This window comes from Periplaneta americana, chromosome 8, assembly GCF_040183065.1.
Source record: "Periplaneta americana isolate PAMFEO1 chromosome 8, P.americana_PAMFEO1_priV1, whole genome shotgun sequence".
Lineage (NCBI taxonomy): Eukaryota > Metazoa > Arthropoda > Insecta > Blattodea > Blattidae > Periplaneta > Periplaneta americana.
Genome location: NC_091124.1, coordinates 132,261,712 through 132,284,516, shown reverse-complemented (window position 1 = coordinate 132,284,516; position 22,805 = coordinate 132,261,712). Strand labels below are relative to the sequence as shown.

Genomic DNA, 22,805 nt, shown 5'->3' with positions numbered 1-22,805 from the left:
ATTACTGAACTTACATTGAATATAAGAGGTGATAGAAATGACGATCTTCTGCTGCAACAAATCTCTGATAACTATTAAGGATTTAAGAATTTTAATGGCTTCATATGCTCTGGTATTAGAGACACCAATTTTTGCGCAGGATGACGGAGATATTTTTGTGAGGTGTGTTTCAATCTTTCTTATATTTCATCCAATTTTTCCTTAGTCAGTACACAACGTGGTTTTTTGCTGCTTTTATTCAATACTGACCTAGTTTCTCTAAATGTTTAACTAAGTTGCGTATAATGTTGACATGTGGAACAGTGACATTAGAAAATCTTCTTGCAAATCATCTTTTTATCTTTCCGCAATCACTCTTTTCCGATAAGTCTCTACCATGAAAATCGTTTGCACTAATGTAAATTTTAAATTTCTGTGGTGCTATGTAAACCAGCTAATCTAAACACTACACTAACATAATCAGAAGAATAACACGCAATCTAATGTCAACACAGCCACTCTAACAGATTTACTGAAATGGATTGTCGAGCCTTCGGGAGATGGTTTGCCTCGGATTGCTAGGCCTTCGTGCCGGTCGACCTATATTAATGTAAACGAACGCTCTGTAGATGACACCACGCTGAACGTTCTCAGTACGCATGTTAATACGTATGTTAGCATTCCATTCCGATCTAAATATATCGATTATGCTCATTTTAATGATACTGAAATAAGTAGAACGGATAAAATGAAACGCAAAAATGGGGTAATGGACCTAACGGATTATATATACAGTGAAACCTCTGATTTACGGACATCGAAGGGACGTAACAATCTGTCCAAATCTGGGAGGTGTCCTTTATTGGGAGGGAGGCTCCCCAATCTAACAGTAAATTTATAATATGCATTATGTATCCTTTCACGCTTTAAATGAAATTATTACTGTAGTTTAATTCTAAATACAGTCTACTGTACTACAGTAAATTCTTTGCGACTCTGAACTACAGTAGATAAGACCGAAAAAGGGAAAAACAGTACTGTGCCATGCAATTTTATTCTAAGTCTACAGTTATGCAGTACTGTAATTTACAGTTTTCAGCTAAACTTTTACGTTCAGGTGCCATGTCTCTCGAAACCGAACAACTGATTGAAGTGAAGAGAATAATCCTACTAACCCTATCATGTGTCGAATACAATTTCACAATCGCTGAAACCTGGACCCATCAGACAGGGTAAATTTTATGACTTTTGTTTATCCACCAGCTTCCAGCCAACAAGGGTTAGCAAGCTGGGCTAGTGGTAGCCTCGAGACCCTTATTATCTTCTTTCATGTGAAGGAATTTTTGTACAGTTCTCAAAACTAAATTTTCCATTTTTGTAACGCATTACGTCTTGAAATCCAAGTTCTGTCCACAGTCAGGAGGTAAAGCAAGCTTTAGGACTATGTAACAGCTGTCCGTGTCCATGTCTGAGAGTGTCCGAAAACGAGAGTTAAATTTATCTTTATTTCTATATCTGTCCGTATATGAGGAGTGTCCGTATCTTGCGGGTGTCCGTAAGGAGAGGTTTAACTATATATTTCTCTCGCTGTTATTTATTTATTTATACTTTGGTCACATCGCGAGTTAATCTTTTGGGTGAAATCCGAAGGCTTGTGTACTATTGTTGAAAATTTGTCTATTGTTGAGAACTAGATGGCGACTGTATATTAGGCTGACCAGATTTTTTATGGTCCAACAGGAGACATCGGAAATTTCAAGAAAAACCACGAACGGTTACCTAGTCGCTCTCCGTTGAAATGTTGCAGAAACAGTAGATACAATGATATAACTTTGCATATTAAATTTTTAGAGTACCTATGTTAACTTTTTTAATTAAATGCATAAACACACGTAACTCCTATACATAATTATAGCCACTAAGAATTCAATTTCAGTACTGACGCATGCATGGAAGTCTTTCACATAATATTGTATACATTGAACTCTAACACACATTTTACTACGTGCTTGTCTGAAGAATGTATCTTTTTAAGAATCCACATTAAGTTCTTCAAATGAGGAATGGAAGTTTGTTTTCACTTGTAAAAAAGCTTTAAATGTTTCAACTTTCTTTCTTGACTTTTCATCAGTCCAGATTGAGTTCATTGTGGAGACAATTTTTTTAACTGATGAATTACTGACTGTGAGACACTTTATTAATGATTATTTTGAGAAGATTTTGAAATGGAACGGATTTTTTTTAAATGTTGAAAAGCATCATAGCATATTTCACCTGTTGGTTTGTCACAAAATTCCTCATTTTTTTAACTACTTAAAATGGACGCTGCGGCAGTTCTAATGTTTCCGCGCAACGCGAATGCTAAGATGACCAAAGACAAAGATGCTATGTTCTTCTCGAAGAGTGCAGAATATCTCACACTGTGCTCGCTGGTTCTTCTGTCTGATAGGCTACTGAGAACTGTTCAGAAATGTACACGAGTCGCAGCAGTTCCAGTAAAATGTTATTGAAACAAAATCAAAGCTTCTAGGGACAAAATTAATTTCCGGGGACAAAACTGGTACTCAAAATCGGGGACGTCTGGTCAGCCTACTGTATATGTATCATTGATTTGTTATGAATATGATTTCGGTGATCAATGAGGTCGGTGATATTCAGGGATGTTGTGACCCGAATTTCCTGGCATTTGCCTTACGGTTGAAAGAAAACCCTGAAAAACCTCAACCAGGGAATTCAACCCGACCGGGAATCGAATAGTAGTACATCCGTTATCAACACACGTTTTATATAAATAAGATAGTGCAACACCTTATTTCAAGTGGTGCCGTTTAGCGACAAAACCTTCTTTCAGCTGAGAGAACAATCCTCAATTCTTACAAATACAGTAGGCCTACATTCTGCTTCAACGCTTATATAGGCCTATACATACATAATTATAAATTCCAAATGTATATGTTCTAGAGCATATCATATCTTTATAATTTGTTCATTGCAATTCGAAATGTTGCGATTAATAATAGAATGGATTATAATATAAGAAATAGGACTTAGCTACTACAGTCGTGCATAACTGGTTATGGAAAATAGAAAAAAAATCATATAATTGCTATTGAATGCCTGACACTGTAGTCAGTATGCAAAGCTCTTCAGTCTCGCGGAGTGTCTCAGTATTCGGTTTAACGAGTATTCGAGTTGTTTCTCACTCTTTGTGAGTGGACGGCTAAGGCAGACCACATTGATTAATGCAGGAGTTCCAAGAGTCTTTGCAAGGACGCGTTTGTCATCGTGTACGACTACCATTTAATTGATCATTCTTTTTCTCTCACTACACCCAATCGATCAATTAAACACCGATCCATCCAACCATTGACTCATTCATTCATTCATTCATTCATTCATTCATCCATCGATTCATTGATTGGTTAATTAACTAATTGATTCATTCATCCATGTATTACAGTTGGGTATCAACAACATGCATCGTGAAAGTACAAGCATTAGAGCTGAGAGTACTTTAATTTATTTTTGTTAACAACACTCGATCTTCTTAAAAAAAAATTATTAAAATAATAATAATGCAGCTGTTTAGAGTAATTAAGAGGCATTATATATTAACAACTACTGTCTTAGAAATATGCATTTTGAGTTTAAAATGTAAATGTTACATTAGAATGTATCTACTTATTTGCTCTTATATTTAGTATAAATGATTAGAATTCATTCTATTTTTGTATTTCTTTGCATTGTTCATTTATGTATTAGTTATGAAGATAAATGTATTATAGTGTCCAATCAATAGTTGTAGGTCTGTATCAAGCAAACACATTTTTTAATAAGACAAAGTAAATTTCCTTCAATTGTTACTTCAATTGTGTACTCAGAATATGTCAGTTTCATGTATGATGAAGTACGCCTGGTGTACTGTTTAAGTGTCTAGCATGCAAAACATAAGGGGTAACCGGTTGAAATTCGAACATTCGGTTGGATGCCCGACCTTGACAGATGTTCTTTGACCGGTGGAATCTAAACCGGTTCTATGCCCTATTCTGCAGCTCTCTATTAGCTTAACCAGATCACACTAACGCCATCTGTTGTTGAAATATTGTAACTTCCCATTACTGCAGTTCTCTCCATACAATTTTTGTTTATACTTAGTTTTTTGAAAGATGGGACATGACAGGAGCGTTGCGATCGGAAAAACAGCTGAATGTCACATAGCGTGGTAGGCCTGTTGCTATGGTAACAACGGTTGAGTTGCCAAACTTACAGTTCCCACGTGGTGAGTGCTTAATAGCTCTCTTGACAACATTTATTGTGCACACAATGTTAGCATTGGTACGTTTCGTGTTTGATTCTCTGTCGATTTTTGTATTGTTTTCTTACCTTCGCGTCAATTGTCAATTAATGTTTTAACGTCATTCCATCAGCTGGCAGCATGATAGTCCATATTGGCAACATAGCACTGTAGTTCCAAGCTCGGCCGCTTAACTGTCATGTCCCATCTTTCAAAAAAACAAGTATAGTAAAATTATTATGATTTTATCTTTACGTAATTCTTAGTAATGCTTACAATTTCATTCAATTAAATCATTTCCAAGTTCTTATTCCTTTACACTTAACAATCTGTGTAGAGAAATGAAATTCTGTTTATGATTTCCATATACACTATCCTTTTTATCTGGTATTTATTTACAGTCGCTTTAACTCCTAGATCATATCGCAACTGTCTGTAGTTTATTGTTGGGGATGCTTGTTTCTGTTGTACTGTCTATTATTCCATCGTAATTGGGGTCCAGTCGGGCATTCGCCTTTATAGAAATGAAATAGTTATATTCAGTCAAGGAAAACCACGGATAAACTTCGACCAGATTGGTCGGCGTCAGGGATCGAACACAAAAGTTACCGAATGAGAGTTTAGTGCATTAGCACTGAACCATCTCGCTCGGTTATATTTATCTCCTACGACAAATTACAGACAATTGTTACAGTTATGAATTACTGAAGATGAATACAGATGTAGAAGAATATCACTACAACATTTTCTCATTTTAGAAACCAGCTTGAGATCGGATCTGAGCTATTCAGTGTTGTTTGACGTAGACAATTATTTTTTTGGGATGATTGTAACTCATTCAAAGGTGCTATAAATGATGAGAGTAAAATCACGGAGACACGATGCTATTCATAGATATTTCGCTAGCCCGCGCTACGAGCGTGCTACACTAGCCCCGGCTATCGACTGGTTACTTCTACAGGATTCATATCATATCATATCATATCATATCATATCATATCATATCATATCATATATCATATCATATCATATCATATCATATCATATCATATCACTTTACAGGAAGCTTTACCTGAAAGACTAGATTTGCATAATACGAAAAACGTTAGTTCGCTGATCATCCACCGGAAGCCCGCGCTAAGAATGTCTATGAATACGGTCCTTAAGTTTTACGAGTATATACAGAGTGTTTCAGAATTCAACAGAAGAAATTTATCTGGTTATAGAGAGGTTGTAAATAAGCAATTTGATGTTATGAATCCAGGGTCTCCGACAAGTTATCAGTTAGCCTATTATTAAAGTTGTTTTCATTTGATACTCATAGAATAGAATAGAACAGAATAGAATGTTTTATTTTCGCTGGCAGAGTTAAGACATAAGGTCTTCTCTTCCACTCAACCAACCTTAATCAATACAATACATATTTAAATTACGAATATTTACACTACACTTAAAAGATTCTCCATCAATATTCTTCAGTTAAGTTTTAACGACTAGTACATGTGTATTTAAATTTAGATAAACCTATAAGATAAAGTAGTAACTTAATTTATGAGTTAATTTAATTCAATCAATTATAATTAAGCTGAAATAGCCAGCAAAATGATGAGAATTAATTTAATATAATTTTACTATAACTATGTTATAGGGAGTTATCCAGCATTAAAATGAAATAGAAGTGTGGAATGGTACCCTACCTATGCGATGGTTTCGGATCTTACTAGGGAATGCATGAAGCCCAACTGTTAAGGAGTAATCAACCGCGTTTCCAAAATTTAACTTTCACGAAATCTGTAAAATTGCCGGCAAATAATGAGACAGCACGCCACTGCACTGCTTGTTTTCGTTATTGTACCTATTTTAGAATGGGATTATCGACATAAGGTTTCGGAGTAACGGATAACGCGTCACACCTCAGGCCAAAAGGTAGTATGTTCGAGTCTCATCACGGTAGTTTTGTCTTTAATCGCAATACTTTTTTATTTTATTGATGAGACATCTAAATTCTTTCTTTTCTGGACCATCAAAATACGTATTATAGTATTTATTTATGCTTTCGGTAAGAATATACTGTATAACACTAACCATTGGTCCATTACAGTTCACTCGAGATCAAGTCAGTTGTATTGGACTCCTACGGAGCTCAGATATTAAATTTGTTAGAAACATGCTGGAGTTTGGTTGGAAATGCGAAGAGTGCATGGCCTTTTTGTATTCTGTATTATTATTTTCATGCATTTTTGTCCCATTTTGATTTTAAGTTATATGAAATTCGTTGTACGTAGTTTGTAATGGTCAAGCCAGAATAATTAATAAACTTCAGAAGAAGTAGCTACTTGATTTGTTGCACAAAAATACTGTTCTTAAGGCGGAGACCGTTACTTTGAACAATCCTGTAACTTGTTTTCCAACTGGCAGTGAGTAGTGAATAGTACTTTATGCAACGAACCTATAATGGTAGTAATTAATACGCGAGTATGTTTTCATACGAGCGTCTTAATTACCATTACAGGCAAGTTTCATACGACTTTTCATGCTCGACCATATTTCTAACTTGAAATTATTCATAAGTATTCATGTTATGGTTATGTAAGTGACGAGCGGAACTGACCTGAATTGTGAGATGTGCGCAGACGCGAAAGTATTGATTTTTTCCGAGGCACAAATGTCATTGACCTTGATAAGTTATAACCTAGAGAATAAGATGAACATTAGTCTTGATATAACCTGGAAATTGATTTAGAATTGAAAAACGAGATGACAAATTGAATTTATTTGAATATTATTTACAATTAACGCTAATTATTATAGTAACAGAACATAACCTTCTGCGACATTATTGGATTTCCAGCCTCCGTGACTTTTCGCTAATTGTCTTTCGATTGCATATCCGAGAATAATCGATACTTGCGGTTTTATAATGGTACAAAGGTGATTTCTCATTGACTGAATAACTGAATTACAATGAATAGGTGTACTTTAATGAGGTGCATTAAAGGGCTACTTCCAGGTGTATAATTACTACATTTCGGCATGGTCGAGCATAAAGAATAATTTGTTTTCCTTTATTACAATATACGTACGTACTGTACAATAAATCGTGAATATTGCTTACTTCCTCTTCTAAGGAAGACGAAAAGGGAAATTTCTTTCTTTTCTCATTTATCCATATATATATATATATATATATATATATATATATATATATATATATATATATATGGGATTTTCCTCTTATGTAAAGTATCTTGTTTATCATATCCAAATAACTGTTATATTAGCATCCGGCGTTGCCCGAGTTGTCCTTTATGCTTTTTCTTTCTTTTCTTTTTTTTAATTAAATGGTTGTTAAGACTTTTCAGAAATCTCAGAAACTCAACTATAGACAACCAAAACCAATTGTCTTTAATAAGCTTTCCTCGTCCATAAAGATGGATCTTTATATAGCGTCACGTACATGAAATAATAAACATTTAACAAAATGCCTGAAAGGATTAACTCAATTTAAAACAACTGCAGATCAGGCAACGAAAGAAAACATTTCATCACGTTCCTTACTTTCAAATGTTTTTTAATTTGTATACTATATACGTAATATGCTTATTAATTTATTTTGGCGTAGTTAAGGCCATCAGGCCTTCTCTTCCACACCACCAGAAATACAAGTAAAATAATAAAAAAAACCAAACTACAAATAAAGTAAAGTGTATATTATATGCTAGTCACACAAACTTTAAACGAACTAGCAATGTCTTGAAGTTCAACAAAACAAAAAACACACCCCTCGGTCTCTATAGGCCCACTTACCAGTGTATCAATTTCTACAGATCTTTCATTTTATCTCTGCCGGTCAGTGACTGTTAAATTTCAAGTGGCTTATCTTAGTCATGGGAGTCAATGTATTAAAAAGCATTACAACCTTTCTGCCGTCTCCTTCCCTCCCTAAAAATGTGACGTTGCACAGAGATAGAGATAAAATAATTATAAGATCTGTACATTGATCTGAAGCTGTGAATTTCACGTAATTTCATGCTATGTGTGCTTTCACTTGAATTTCAGAGACAGCTGACGATAAACAGGGAATTCCCTTCTTCCCAGTCTGAACCCGTTGAGATGTCATTATTAGTCAAAATTTATCTCTGTCAGTCGTACCAAAGAATCAATATAATATACGTAGGATAATATTTAATTTATACTGGAGGATTTTTTACCCCTTGACCGCGGTACAGTTGTCAAAAAAAAAAAAGTGGCCGCACTCGTGAACAGTGAAAATTTTCTAAGTCCACTTCGGGTCACGGCGATGTTACACGATGCATATCCTTGTAGAAGCAGTTCTGGAACTAAGTAATTATTCCGTATCTGCGTCTCATAGATCAACAGTAGAGTGCTCACTTAATGATTCGAAGAGTGTGAGTTCGGGCTTTGTTCAAGTTCTCATTTTATTTTTTTAATAGTTCTTTAGTGATATAAATAATATTCAAATTATATTTTGTATTCTGTTATCGTTCGTTAGCGTTACAAATAATATTCAAGTTAACATTTGTATTCTATTATCGTTCTTTATCGATATAAATAATATTCAAGTTACTTATATTTTGTTATCGTTCTTTTAGTGATATAAATAATATTCAAGTCATCATTTGTAATCTGTATCGTTGTTTAGCGATGTAAATGATATTTAAGTTATCATTTATATTCTGTTATCGTTCTTAGTGATATTAATAATATTCGAATTATAATTTATATTCTGTTATCGTTCTTTAGCGATATAAATAATATTCAAGTTATTTATATTCTGTTATTGTCCTTTCGCGATATAAATACTCTGATTTTATACAAGTAATATAAATAACCATTTTTCTTTGTAAAATAGGTTATTTTATTTAAATATATAATTAATTATATATTATATAATATCTTATATTAATTAAACAAAGCGATATTTATCATTTATATTCTGTTATCATTGTTAGCGATATAAATAATATTCAAGTTATTATTTATATTCTGTTATCGTTCTTTAGCGACATAAATTTAATATTAGGTTTGGAACACTACAGTTGCATAATACTGGTGTTAGTTTTCTTTCTTTTTATATTATTACATTATACTATCTTCAAACACAATAACATGAAAAGGAGAGACGAGGAATTGAAACTGAGACGTTTAGTCAAATCCACTCTCTCACCGCCACGCTTGGGCCCCTGGGATCTATTAAGATTCGAAAGAGACAGTGGTGTGCGGAAAGCAATGGGAAGTTAACGCATTTATCCTTCCCATGAAAAACTGCAAAATTGAGCAAAGGAAGCTTTTAACAGAAAAAGGAGCAACTTCTGCGGATCTCTGGAAAAAGAACTAAGGAAGAGACTAGTGAAATGTTTTGTGGAGTGTGGCACTGTATGGGGAAAAAACGTGGACATTACAATAAAATGAAGAGAATCGAATAGAAGCATTTGAAATGTGGATGTGGAGAAAAATAGAATGTGTGAAGTGAACAGACAGAATAAGAAATGAAGTTGTGTTGGAAAAAATGGATGAAGAAAGAATGATGGTGAAACTGATTAGAAAGAGGAAAAGGAATTAGTTGGGTCACTGGTTGAGAAGAAACTGCCTACTGAGGGATGCACTGGAAGGAATGGTGAACGTGAGAAGGGTTCGGGGCAGAAGAAGATATTAAATAATAGACGACATTAAGCTATGTGGATTATGTGCGGAGACTAAGAGGAAAGCAGAAAATAGGAAAGATTGGGGAATGTTGGGTTTGCATTGAAATACCTGCACATGGGCAGAACACTTAGGCCTATGTATGTCCAGGATGCTTGGAATGTCGTGGCTGAGAACCGTCGCTATTTGAAAAGACTCTAGTCGATTCATGCCCACTCGACTGCAAGATGTAATCGAGATGTGGGGAAGATAGACTAAACATATTGAATCGTGGCTTTTTGTTTTGTTTTTTGAACGATTAATTTTTTTAATGTTCTAAGGCAGACGTTAGTAAGTTTGTTTTGTATATGTCACGAAACAGATTTTTGTTGAGAATAAAATCTTTTTTTCTTTTCATTTGCAGCCATAATGTCATAACAAATAATGATAAAGTATGGCATAATACATTCATGAACCTGATGTTAATTGCTAAAATAACCATGAAAGAGAAAGGAACAATGATGTATATTATCTATCTGTCTTAAAAACAAAACAAAAAAGAAGATAAAAAAAGCAGTAGGTTGTATTCGAACGCAGGACCTCACGCATAACAGGCTGGAATGCTATCATTACGCTATTAAGTAACACAATGAATATTTGAATTATAACTGTAGATATCAGGCAACGTGGTACAACATGTAACATCGCCTGTCTCCGAATTGTAGCGAAGATACCCGAAGCGAACTTTGCTTCTGGAGAGCGGCCACTTTTTCTTTTGACAACTGTACATCCGCTTATATCTTTTTTTTTTTTTTTTATTTTAGTAAGTTATTTTACGACGCTTTATCAACATCTTAGATTATTTAGCATCTGAATGAGATGAAGGTGATAATGCCGGTGAAATGAGTCCGGGGTCCAACACCGAAAGTTACCTAGCATTTGCTCATATTGGGTTGAGGGAAAACCCCGGAAAAAACCTCAACCAGGTAACTTGCCCCGACCGGGAATCGAACCCGGGGCCACCTGGTTTCGCTGCTAGACGTGCTAACCGTTACTCCACAGGTGTGGACTCCGCTTATATCATAACCTGTTTTTTTTTTGTAATGTGATTTGATAAATCATATCTCACAAATTCAGAACATATCAATTCTTATTTTATACAATTACATAGTACAGATACAATATAAACTTGCAATATGTCATTTTTTAACATGAAGACTAATATTCTGGGAGACGTATACAGGTGTTTTAATGCAGTGTTATTTTCAGTCGTATTACTTACTCGTACATTCACACAACCTACTACATTAGGACCATGACAAAATTATCATTGAATTGCTTTTTGATATGTGTAATATATATTTTTTTCACTCTTTGTGTAAAATATAGTTGAGAATGTTAAAATCACGCAGTTTTTAAGTTAATGTCTGCTACTTTGAGCGACTGTCCTTGAGCATCATTTTAACCCGAATCTGCCTAGCGGTACCGTATGGTACCACAGGTACATATAGTAGTTTCCAGTCGCTGTGTTGGCAACAATGATTATTTTCACAATTTCTCATTGTTTAATTTACTCACTGACATTCCAGTCCTTGTTAGGAAAACAATATTTTAAATATATTTGGCTTGGTATGCGTAGTGGCATTCGGTAATTATACACATTTTCTTGAATCACTCAATTTTGGTATCGGTTTGAAGTAAATATTTGAATACATTCAATTAGGATTATAATTTTGAATAAATTCTGATTTCATATATTGGAAAAGGCTTATAGTAAAGCATTCAATTCATGTTTTCACTATAAATATACGAACTGCCAAATATATATGATGTAGAGTTAGTCTGGTACCGTATGGTACCACTAGGCAGATGCCATAGCATTTTGTAAGGAATCGACTTTTTCCTCTATATAGCATTCATATTGATAATTTATTATGGTTCCTGGGACATAACTCTTATTGAAGCTGTAAGAATTATAGGGGATGACAGTATAATAATCTAAGTACTACTGTATCTATATTGATCCACCAGACGTCACAGTGAATTCTGATGAAGATTATAGAAGGGAAGATACAGGCGGTTTACTTGATAATCTCTTAGGAAATCAATTTTATTACAGTGAAAGGCATATGATTTATCTAACTGTGATGAAGATAGTGATGTGACAAATAAAGAAAGTTAGAAGAAATAAGAAAACATAAAGAAAACTTTTACTTTGAAGAATCGAAAGAGGTTTGAGTCTAAGAATAAAGATGAGATGAGGACAAGTAGTTCAATTTCGTGCTCACAAAATACAGAAGGAAAGCATAACCAAGAAGGAAACAATCAAACTCACACGAAAACCAACTTCATAGATACATGATGAACATCCTCATTCTAACAGTAGCATTTTTCCTGTAGTTGACTACACATTTTATAGAGGAAAATAGCCTACAGAATTGTTTGAAGTATTCTTTGACTGTAATGTTATTGATTTTATTTTGTAAGAGAAACCCAGCATTACGCTTTATTTCCAAATGTACAAGGTTTACAAATAACAGCTGAAGAAATGAAGTTCTTAATCGGAATTCTTCTCTTCAATGGCTACAGTTTTATACCTAGCAGAAGATGCTACAAGGAAAATGCACTGGACACGCAATGAATTAGTTTGCAATTGCATGTGGTGTGATCGATTTGAAAAAATCGTGCAATTTGTCCATTGTGCCGATAATGCCAAATTTTAGATCAGCAAGACAAAATGTGTAAGCTCCGACCTCTGGTAAATCTGATGAAGGAGAGATTTATAAAAAATTACATTCTGGCATAATGTATGAATTTTGATGAATGTATGATTCCCTATAGACGTCATCCTGCAAACATTTCATCAGGGGAAAGGTTCGGCTTCAATTATGGTGCCTAAACATTGTTTATGGACATATCTGATATCTTTTGAAATATGCCAAGGGAAGAGGGTAAGTGCAAATGATCACTTTGAATTTCATTATGGTAAATGTGCAGCACCTCTCGCTGAAATGCTCGACAACTTACCACATGATATGAAGAGCCTACCCTTCCGACTGTACGTACTTTGATAACCTGCAAGGACAGGCAGGCTGGCTAGCTGACTGTCCTCGTATACTCACACAATGCACTATGAGTGAAGTGGGACTCTGTGTAAAATGTTTTGAAAAATGATATGTAAAATCTTAGCAAGTGCAACTAAACCAAGGAGCATTGAGGTACGAACCCTTGCTATTTGTAAAAGCTAGCTCCATTGCCCTGTTATTATCATACAAGAAATAAAATAATAAAAGATAGTGAATGATATAGTGAAGTTTGTCTGTCATTCCAATAAATAACGACTTAAAATGATGAAATCTGAAGAAAAGAAATCTTGCACCCGTATCTGCCTAGCGGTACCACTCCTTATCTTTGAAAGTAGATGATTTTAAACAAAACCGAGTTTAATTCCATAATAAGGACGTAAGTTTGAACAAATGTTGAAAAAAATTACAAAAATCGCCACATGTCAGAAAACCAGGCAGATTAGGGTTAATATGGCCATTACAAATGCTAGCTGCGCTGAAATTGCAATTGCTTAAAATCGAAAGGGATGTTATTGGGTATCATAGCAATACGTGGGATAAAAACATCTTTCGTTTTTCCAGTTAATATTTCCACTTCTATTACGTTTCGCTCGAGTTTTTCACACTAATTCTTGTTCCATTGGATAATTTTAGTGGGTCATTACTTCGCAGTAGTACTATTGGTGATTCAATATTAAGTATTAAATTATGTGGTAGCAATCCTTGTAGTCTCAAAGAATTCAAGAATTCAGTTGAGTAAAACACAGCCTGTTCACTGTCTACAACTGCATCGAGAAATTCATAATATGGTCCTGGATTGCGTAAAGATACTTACTGCATGAATTGTCTACATTTTAGCCTTCATGATGTATCAACAGTGTTATTTAATTTCGTGTTATAATTTTCATGGCCTCGTGAAAGTTGATGTTGAACACAACAGACGATAATAAAAAAAAACAATTCACTATAGAAGAGTTCATTTTAAAATTACATAAAATGTTTGATCGTATTTATTTTTTTATCTTTTATTCAATTTAACACCCATATGCACAATTTTAATATAGCCTGTTTTTCTCCTGGTTATGAAGGTTAAATGTGCAAACTTTGGCACATATTGGTCAAAGCGTGATTTGTATAGAGAACATACACACTCACATTCACTTATATATATAATTGTGTAAGTGTAATAATGACACTAGCATTTTTTATTATACAAAATTAAGCACAAGTTAAAATTTGTTAAAAATTGGATCGTTGTCAAAAATTACGTTTAAAAGATTTTATAAGGATATTCATGAATATATTCTATTAGAACATAGTACAGTAATAATAAATATACTGTAACATAACAAAATAATAATACAAAAAATTTAAAATACCGATGATGTAGATTGTAAACAACTTTAATAATGACCGCTCCCTGACAAACTTCTGTGCACAATAAAATTTATATTCACAAGTTAATGGATAATCACATTGTGATTACTTTGTCGACAGTAATTGATATGCATTTCTCAAACTACATTCCCTTTTCACTCTTCTAAATAATAAAATTATTGTCATTATTATGTACATTACAAAATAACTAGAACTGGCCTTTTAATGATACCACACTAGTTTAAAATTACATACCTTAAGTTAAAAAAAAAAAATTACCTGCTGCAGTTTAAACTTTGGACCTCCTCTGGCAGAAACCATCTACAATGTTTACTGATTGTGCCAGACACATAGCAGTGTTGTATCCGACACATTTGGAAATGTATCGCTATGTCGTGTGCAGGTTCAATCAGTGGTGTACTGGTCCAAAAAATATTTCACGCCATTACGCGCAAATTTGAACCTGCAGATCCCTAGTTCCTATCTCAGAATACTTTCCTAGGAACCTTCTACAACTCCTTAAATTCGACTGAATTCTGAAACACCCTGTATAAAATCCCAAACCTACCAGCTTCCTAGTCTGGTCAGTCCATTCCATTGTCACCATAATTTCCAAAATGTTCTATTTCATGAAGCAGTGAAAGCACTTTGTTCTTTTTGGTTCTACAAGAGAAATCTTAAAGCACATACATGACTAATTAATGTCCTTACTACCTCTCCTCTTCATTTTAATAGCAGAATTTGGATTGTAGACTGATAATTTCTCACAAACAACTTATAATTTAGACGCTCAGAAACTAAATTTATCTTGAAGAGAATTCGTTGACTCTGTAGGAAGAAAAAACCAGAGGGAGTGAGGAAATGGAATTCCTGAAATAATTTTAACACAAAAATAACATCGTGTAGTAATTCATTCCCCAAAAGAAATATGTTTTTAAAATATAATATGAGTTTCAATGTGCAGTAACACGAGAAGAACTAGGAAACTTTGTCAACATCAATTGTTTTGATTTTTGTCTTATTCGTGAATCATTATGAAAAGTACAAAAGAACAGATTTCAAACTTTTATTTTACAAAATAATAGAACTTGTGAACATGTCACACATACAACTGATGTACAATTTACATGGCTTTATTACACACAAAATGACCAACATCCTATTAAAGGGAATAGTGATATTTGTACAAGTGAGTAGAAAATATATATATAATATATATTTAAATCTCCTTTTTGGTAATATTAAATTATTAACTATTCTTAATTTTTAATGAGGAATATTATTTTTCCTCCAGACTTGTTTCCAAATAAAGGAAAATCGAACAAAAGACATATGCCCTGATCATACATAAATGCGGCAGACCAGGAATTGTCTACATTTCTGCTCATACCCTGTTTCTCTCACTTCAATTACGCATATCAATTAAGCATTGGTATTTAAATGATCTTAACCATGTCAAAAACATTCGTTCAAACTGGTACATCTGTTTGCTATCTCAGTACGAGAAAGCTGGCCAGTCTTCCCAGCAACATTGCCCATAGAAGTCCATGAGCACAGCTATGAAATTTTTAAATATATAATACCTTGAAAATTAGTTTACAGAAGAGGACATAATAGTCTAATAATTTCTTCTCATTAGATTTTCAGATGCTTAGTGGTCAACTCCAATACATCTCTTTAACACTCCATAATAATTGCAGCTTCCTAATATTTAATTATAGTCTACTGTGGTGTCTTACGCAAATAGTGTATTTATCTGAACATAACGTGATATTTTTTTTCGTAATACATCTCAAAAACAGAAGCGATATATAGGGTATAAACCACACAACTGGAAGTTAATTTGCCACAATGGAATTATCAAAATAAAGCATTAGTAAATCTTTGGTTTTGTCAATTATTTTGGCTCTCATATCACTAAAGCAGTCATGAAATTAGATCCTTTGTACATAAAGGCCAGAGCTCAGGGCAGCGTGGGCTTCCTAAATGTGTGATCACATATCTGGTTTGTACAGGATTCTACTGATTGTTAATTAATGTAAGAACTATGAAGATCTTCTTTATCCGAGGTATTCTTATTTTGAGAGAAATTTACGGTAACCACATTGCAAAACAGAGTTGAAAAATAGTAACGATATAAAAGATTATGGTGTCTAATTGCAACAGCATATATATATATATATATATATATATATATATATAGTGTGTGGCATGTAAGTGTAAATAACTCAACAGATTCTGTAAATCAATGTGAAAAATTAAACCTAAGAACCCACCCTATCTCCAAACCTTTTGTTACAAACAGTTATAGTGGATAATTTTTAATTCTGATTTGCATTCAAATAAACACAGTATGATTCATCGACTATAGGCCTATTTAAGTAAAATACAGATAGCTAGCTTGATCTATTCCAAAGGAACCAGGTCACAAGATGGCTCAGGTGTGGAATGTTATACTAGTTGAACATTTCTTGAAGTGAACAGTGTTGTGTTCGGTTATAATTGGAATTTGCGAGTTCATTTTGAATTACACTAAACAATCAGAGCAAAGTGTTCAGCTGTCAAATTAATACAAAAAAATTCTTCCCATAACTATGGACAAAGGCTACTGCTGTAGTGTCTTCTGCAATATTTACATATGAAGAGATATTTCTAACATACTGTAATTCACCTTAAGAAATAAGTTACTCAACAATAGGATTCAGATACTCGTATGTTTAATATTGTTTCTTCTGCTGTAAATATATGTGATAAACTTCAGTCCTCAGATTTGATTTCATAGTAATTCTATCTCCCTACCCTTCTATACGAGTTTAAGGTATGCACACCATGTAGTTTTATTACTATATAGAACACTAATCTCACTGACAGATGTGTTTTAGGACACAGTGTTCCAAAATATAGTGGAGAAATAAGTCCTGATTCAAGGGAGGTGATAGAGATTTATGATCGGCAAAACATGCTGAAAATTTGTTATTTATTGTGAAAGTTGAACAAATCTTCAAAACGCGAATTCTTTTGATGGCCAAATTCATAACCCCCTGCAGGTCGAAGACAATACACTAAATCATTAAACTAAAGCCATATTAAGTATCATCTAGATGATCTAGTGACTTTCAAGGAACAGTTCACTCTTTATTATTAAAAGATTATATTTTTTAAAGAGATACTGTATACTTTGAAAATTATGGACTATTTTAAAATAAATTATGTGCGCAATACGTATCTATTAACAATTACGTTCGTTCTCTTCATTCTGTACCACAGCCCATAAAGATAGAAATGAGTCAGGAGCCAGTACTGTTACATTTGAAATGTTTAAAGGTATAATACTAATTCATGTTTTGATATTGGGCACATAACATTATGCTATGATGATATTGGGCACACAATATGGTATGCATAAGTTGTTTCCTTCCTCCATTAAAAAAAAAAAAAAGAGAAAAGAAAAAGTTCAGGTCATAGTCGAAACGAAAATAGAATGCTTGTATAAAATGGAATTAATGTCCTAGTACTGTGAATAGAATTTACACATTAAAATGATTTGGGTTATATGTATATGAATTCATACTTGAACTATGCCATTTTTATCATGTTTAGGCCTACTGCTTTGTATAAAAATGTAATGGCGAAGCTGCAGCCAGTAACGCATCAGTGAAATAAACTGATATTTAACCGGCTATTAGTACTACGACTTCATAGTTAATACACAAATACGGCACAATTGTTAAAATGTTCCCATCATTTATTTCTCTTGCTACTCGTCTGTTTTTACTATTTGAAAATTAAGAACTATGTTAATAGCTAAGTATAATAAGTAATAGAAATGTATTAATTTTGCTATAAAATGTTCATGATATTAAAATGTCACCAAAACTAGTGTAACTATTTAATTTTGAACTATTCTGTCTTCAATGCTGCACACAACTCAATTACAAGAGAATATATTTTTATATGTAATTATAATTTGTAAACAGGTTGTTACAGATCAACATCAGATTTGATATTTTTTAGTTTTATGAAGTCCAAGTATCTTATATAAGTATATTTACATTAGAGAAAAAAGAAAGGAACATGAAGTTGATATTTTATTTTTAGAAATAGTGTGAAAGGACGAAATAAAAACATAGCCTACAGTTTATGTCCGAAAATTAATAATCTACTTTAAATTATTTTGAAGCTATTAAACACTTGGACACAAAAGAAATAAGCCTATGGGACGTAACTGTTGTTTCTTTATGGAGGCAGATTGAAGCTAAACTATCTAATATCGTAACCTGCCAAATTGTGAAGATACAGGATGTATGAAGTTACTTCGACTCATTTCCACTTTAGTACCGGTACCCTGAGACTGCTTTCATTATTATTCTTTACCTTAAAAAAACTCCAATAAATCACTTTACAGTAATTAAAACCATAGAAGAAAAACTAACTGGTTTAAACATTATGGAATTTCTAACAAGTTTCTAACATATGTTCATTGAACAAAAGTCTTTGCTAATGTGGGAGGGGGGGATAAATATATATACTATTCCTCATTGAGACATTATAATAACATAAATAAAATCTTTACTTCTCTGCGATCACATTAGAGAAACAATTTGGTCTCACTTTTCACCTGCAAATGAGGCAACAAGACATGTAGGAACTTTACAATAAACACAATGACACCTGATTATACAGATGAATCTCAGAACATCAAGTGGTGTAGTGCCACCATGTGACCTAAAGATGGTTATCTCAATAGGATATGCAAGAATAAAGTTGATGCGGTTGTACTCAATACTGTTGTACTTTTAGACTGCTTGCTAATGCTGACTTTTTACCTCTAAAATATATTTTGCTGAATAAAAAGACGAGGAAAGTTTTAATTTGAAAATAGTTTTTAACTTATCAAATTATGTTACCAAATTAACTGAGTTATCTTCGTTTTTGTGAGAAAAATACGTTCAGAATTTAGATTTGTTTTGTTATCTTTTTCATGGTAACGAAGACAGACATTTTGTGATGTGTACAATGGTGTGATAATTTGAGTTCACACTTGTTACTTATATAAGTAATTCAGCTTTTGATCTTAATACACACAACAGTTATTTTATACAGGCATATGGAGGAAATAATTATTTTAGTTTTAATTATTGTAATATTTGCTGTGTATGTGTGTAATCCGAATAGTTTCAATAATTATAAAATACATGTTTTTATTTGGAGTCATTTAAAATTACAAATTGTAAATATCCTATTACTGGATAGTAAATGCATAAGAGATTATCAACATTAGCAAGGATACTTCTTTCATGAGTACGGCAGTACTGCCAACTTCTCAAGAACCCCACATCCTTTGTTTCTTGCCAGTGTAGTGCAAGTCAGGTTGAGATAATAAATGTAAACAAGTTTGGAACTGCCACAGTAGAATAAAGGAAACACATACAGTATATATGTTGCTGACCAGATGCAAACAAGCTACCGGCAAGCACCAATTACCTGACTTAGCAGTGTTAAATACAGAACACACACAGCAGCAATATAGTTCATGTTTATCTTTACCTTATTTACTTGCACTGGGAGCAAGCCTGTGTAATCACGTTTTAAACCTGAAGACAAGTGTTTTCTGACATTCAATTTTCAAATCGTAGTTGATGACAAAATGCAACGCCAACACTGAAAAAAAAAAAAAACATTCACAAAATAATAATAATAAAAATAACATCTTTTATATAGAAAATGGTGTGCACCACAATCCGGCCAACTACCATCCGGTTTCCAGAGTTCAGAACGTGGGAGGGCTGTTCCAGCTTTGTGGCCGATCATCTTGATTACGAACCACTAGAGAAACCAGGACTGCCGGTAAGTGAAAAAATACACATTGCCTCTATGCATACATTTCCTGTAACAATCAGTCAAGTTTTTCTTTAAGTATCATTTTAAATTTTACGAGCCAATCGCATAAATGAAAATTGTTTAGGATGGAAGCTATCACCTATTAATGAAAGAAATGGCCTAACTGTTCTGTTATCATGAAAAATATACTGAATACTGTTCGTGACACGTTGGCGATTGGTTATGGACTTGTATATTAAAGCTGGACTATTACCTGTAAACATCATGGTTCTACAGTACTGACAATAGGTACAGTAGATGGTAACACTGACAGCAGGTACAAGAGTTCCAACCTACTTGCGCCTGGACCGTGTTTTGGTCTTGGTTTGTTTTGCTCTTCGATCTGCACAGGCACGAACATTGTTAAGGAGATACCGAAACTGTAAGATCTGCATAGCGGTGACACTTGGGTCGGAGCAACACTCCAACCAGCGAAGGAACTTCTCTCCGTGATTGACAGCCTCTGCTGCCGTTGCCGGAGGCTCATCTTCCTCTTCGTCATCGTCGTCAGACTCTTCTGTCTTCAGTGGACTGTTCACGTTGTTATTGTCTTTAGCATTCAATAGTACACAATCCAGGGTTGATCGGATATTAGTGGTATTGTTAGTTACCGGTATCGTGTGACCGTTGGCTTTCGGAAGTCCAGGGGTCAGGGACTCACAATTCACTTTTGTCTTTTCCACCTGTTGGAGGGGGTCCGGGTACTGGGAAAACCCATAGCGCTTGTACCATCGCCAGAACCAACTGCTTCCGTCGGCCACACCGTTCTTGTTGAGGTCGGTGGCGCCCTTGGTGTCGAGCAGCTGGCTGGCACTCACAGACAATCCTACCTGCTGCTGCTGCTTCAGCCAGAACCACAGGGCTTCGTCCAGCTCGGGCTGCTTCACTTCCGCCGCTTCCGGGCGCGCGCGTTTCCGGTCCGATGGGCCGCCATCGGTGACGTCTCCTCCTCCCCCGCCCACGCCCGGCTCACTCCTCCCGATATCTTTGTTGTCTGGTTCGTCCACAGAGTGTTGCGATTCCGGGGTGCCGCATGAACGGGCAACATTGCGAAGTTTATCTTCACTCTTGCACCACCCCCGCAGCGTCGACTCCGGTACGCCGATGTCTCGGGCGACGGACGCTTTCGATTCCCCATTATGCACACGCTGGATGGCGTCGAGCTTTTCTCGCACGGATAACTGTCGTATAGGTCTCTTGACGGAGACCAGACCCTTCGTGGCCATCTCCACCTCTCTTTCTTTTTTCAAATTATTTCTGTATACGCTGCGAGTTGATTCACAAATACTGCAGATAATTCGATAGCTCCACCCACTGTTTCGTATTGGCGCGAAACAACGACCAATCAGAACACTTTTTACCACGCACACTTTCACTCGTAATGTAAAGTTATTAAAAACTTTCCGGCGGCGCGGCGGCGAAAACAAAAGTTGGAAAAGTTATGCTGCGCGACTCCTCGCGATACTGGATCCAGGAGGGAAGTAAGCGGACGTACGGACGGTCAGCTTCGTGAAGGCAGCAGCAGGAAGGAAAGGGAAGGTCCTTTGTCCGATCAATAACCCCCTGGCCCACAGCTTGCTTGCCTGTTGGGTCGCACGGTCGGTTCTGGCCAGGCAGGCAGGCGGGCGGGCGGCCGGGTTGGGTGGACATCACTGCCCGCCCGCGGCCGCCGCGAGAGGGGCGGGGAGGGAAGCCCGTTACCAAGCAACGTGTGGGGAGGGGAAGATGGCAGCTGCAGTGTGCATGCCCACGCTCTCTCTCAGAGGGTGAGGACAACCTGTTTTTTGTTTCTATTCCCAATATGGAACTTCTTGTAACCCATTTTACTGATTAATTGCAGAAAGTCGCAGGCTCCAGTTTTGTTATGAAACCATATCGACGCACGCGCAGAAGCCCGGAGAGCAACTTTTATTGTAAAGTAAAATCATATTTACATCCTAATTCAATTTGCTTGCACGTCATCAACTCGAGAACTGCGACCGTAGCAGTGGTGCACTGCCCGTGTATTGCATATTACATTCCCCTTCGTAGAGTAATGTGAGGTTCGAGCGGGATATTCGCGCAAAATCTGCGAAACAGAAGAACGGTATTATCCTAACATTTCTTTTCAGAATTATATTCTGTTGTTTAAAAGTGATACACGTCAAATACCGGTATGCACTTATTGCAATGCACTGCATTAAAATGTCATTCTTGCGCGTTGGTAAGTTTCTTATACTTTCTCATTGTTGGAAATGTCAAGATACTGTAACCAGTATCTAGTCATTGTTTGGAGTAGATATTTTCAGATTCCTCATGCCGAAAAAATTGGTTTCTTATTTCAAGTGTTACGTAAGTTTTGTCTATACAATTTGTTTTATAGCAAGTATTTATGGATTATTTAAAATAAAAATGCTCGCGTACCTTTTACAGTCTTAGTTCTAGTTATTAGTAATGTAATGATAGTCTATATCATATAAATTCAGAAACTACAACAACAAAAATCACAAAATGGAAATTTGTGTGAAATAATTTTTCCTCATTTTCTTATCTTAATTAAATAATCATGACTGTGAAGTGGGTAGCAA

The 22,805-nt window shown here is 34.9% G+C and overlaps 2 protein-coding genes across 6 annotated transcripts in view; one reads left to right on the top strand and one right to left on the bottom strand.

Annotated features, from left to right (window-relative positions):
- lobo (lost boys) overlaps positions 1-22,805 on the top strand; it is a 782,641-nt gene that overhangs the window by 96,669 nt on the left and 663,167 nt on the right. For all 5 annotated transcript variants that reach the window (XM_069833633.1, XM_069833631.1, XM_069833630.1 and 2 more), the window contains one exon: positions 20,080-20,205. In XM_069833633.1, coding sequence (XP_069689734.1) covers positions 20,083-20,205 — 123 coding nt within the window. In that variant the 5' untranslated portion in view covers positions 20,080-20,082. The remainder of the gene's footprint in view (positions 1-20,079; positions 20,206-22,805) is intronic.
- Positions 15,405-21,859, bottom strand: LOC138705056 (protein distal antenna-like). The gene is made up of 2 exons (XM_069833640.1): positions 20,453-21,859; positions 15,405-20,019 (listed from the first exon to the last, which is right to left on the bottom strand). Exon 1 carries the CDS (start codon positions 21,462-21,464, stop codon positions 20,532-20,534), a length of 933 nt encoding a protein of 310 aa, XP_069689741.1. The 5' UTR covers positions 21,465-21,859; the 3' UTR covers positions 15,405-20,019; positions 20,453-20,531.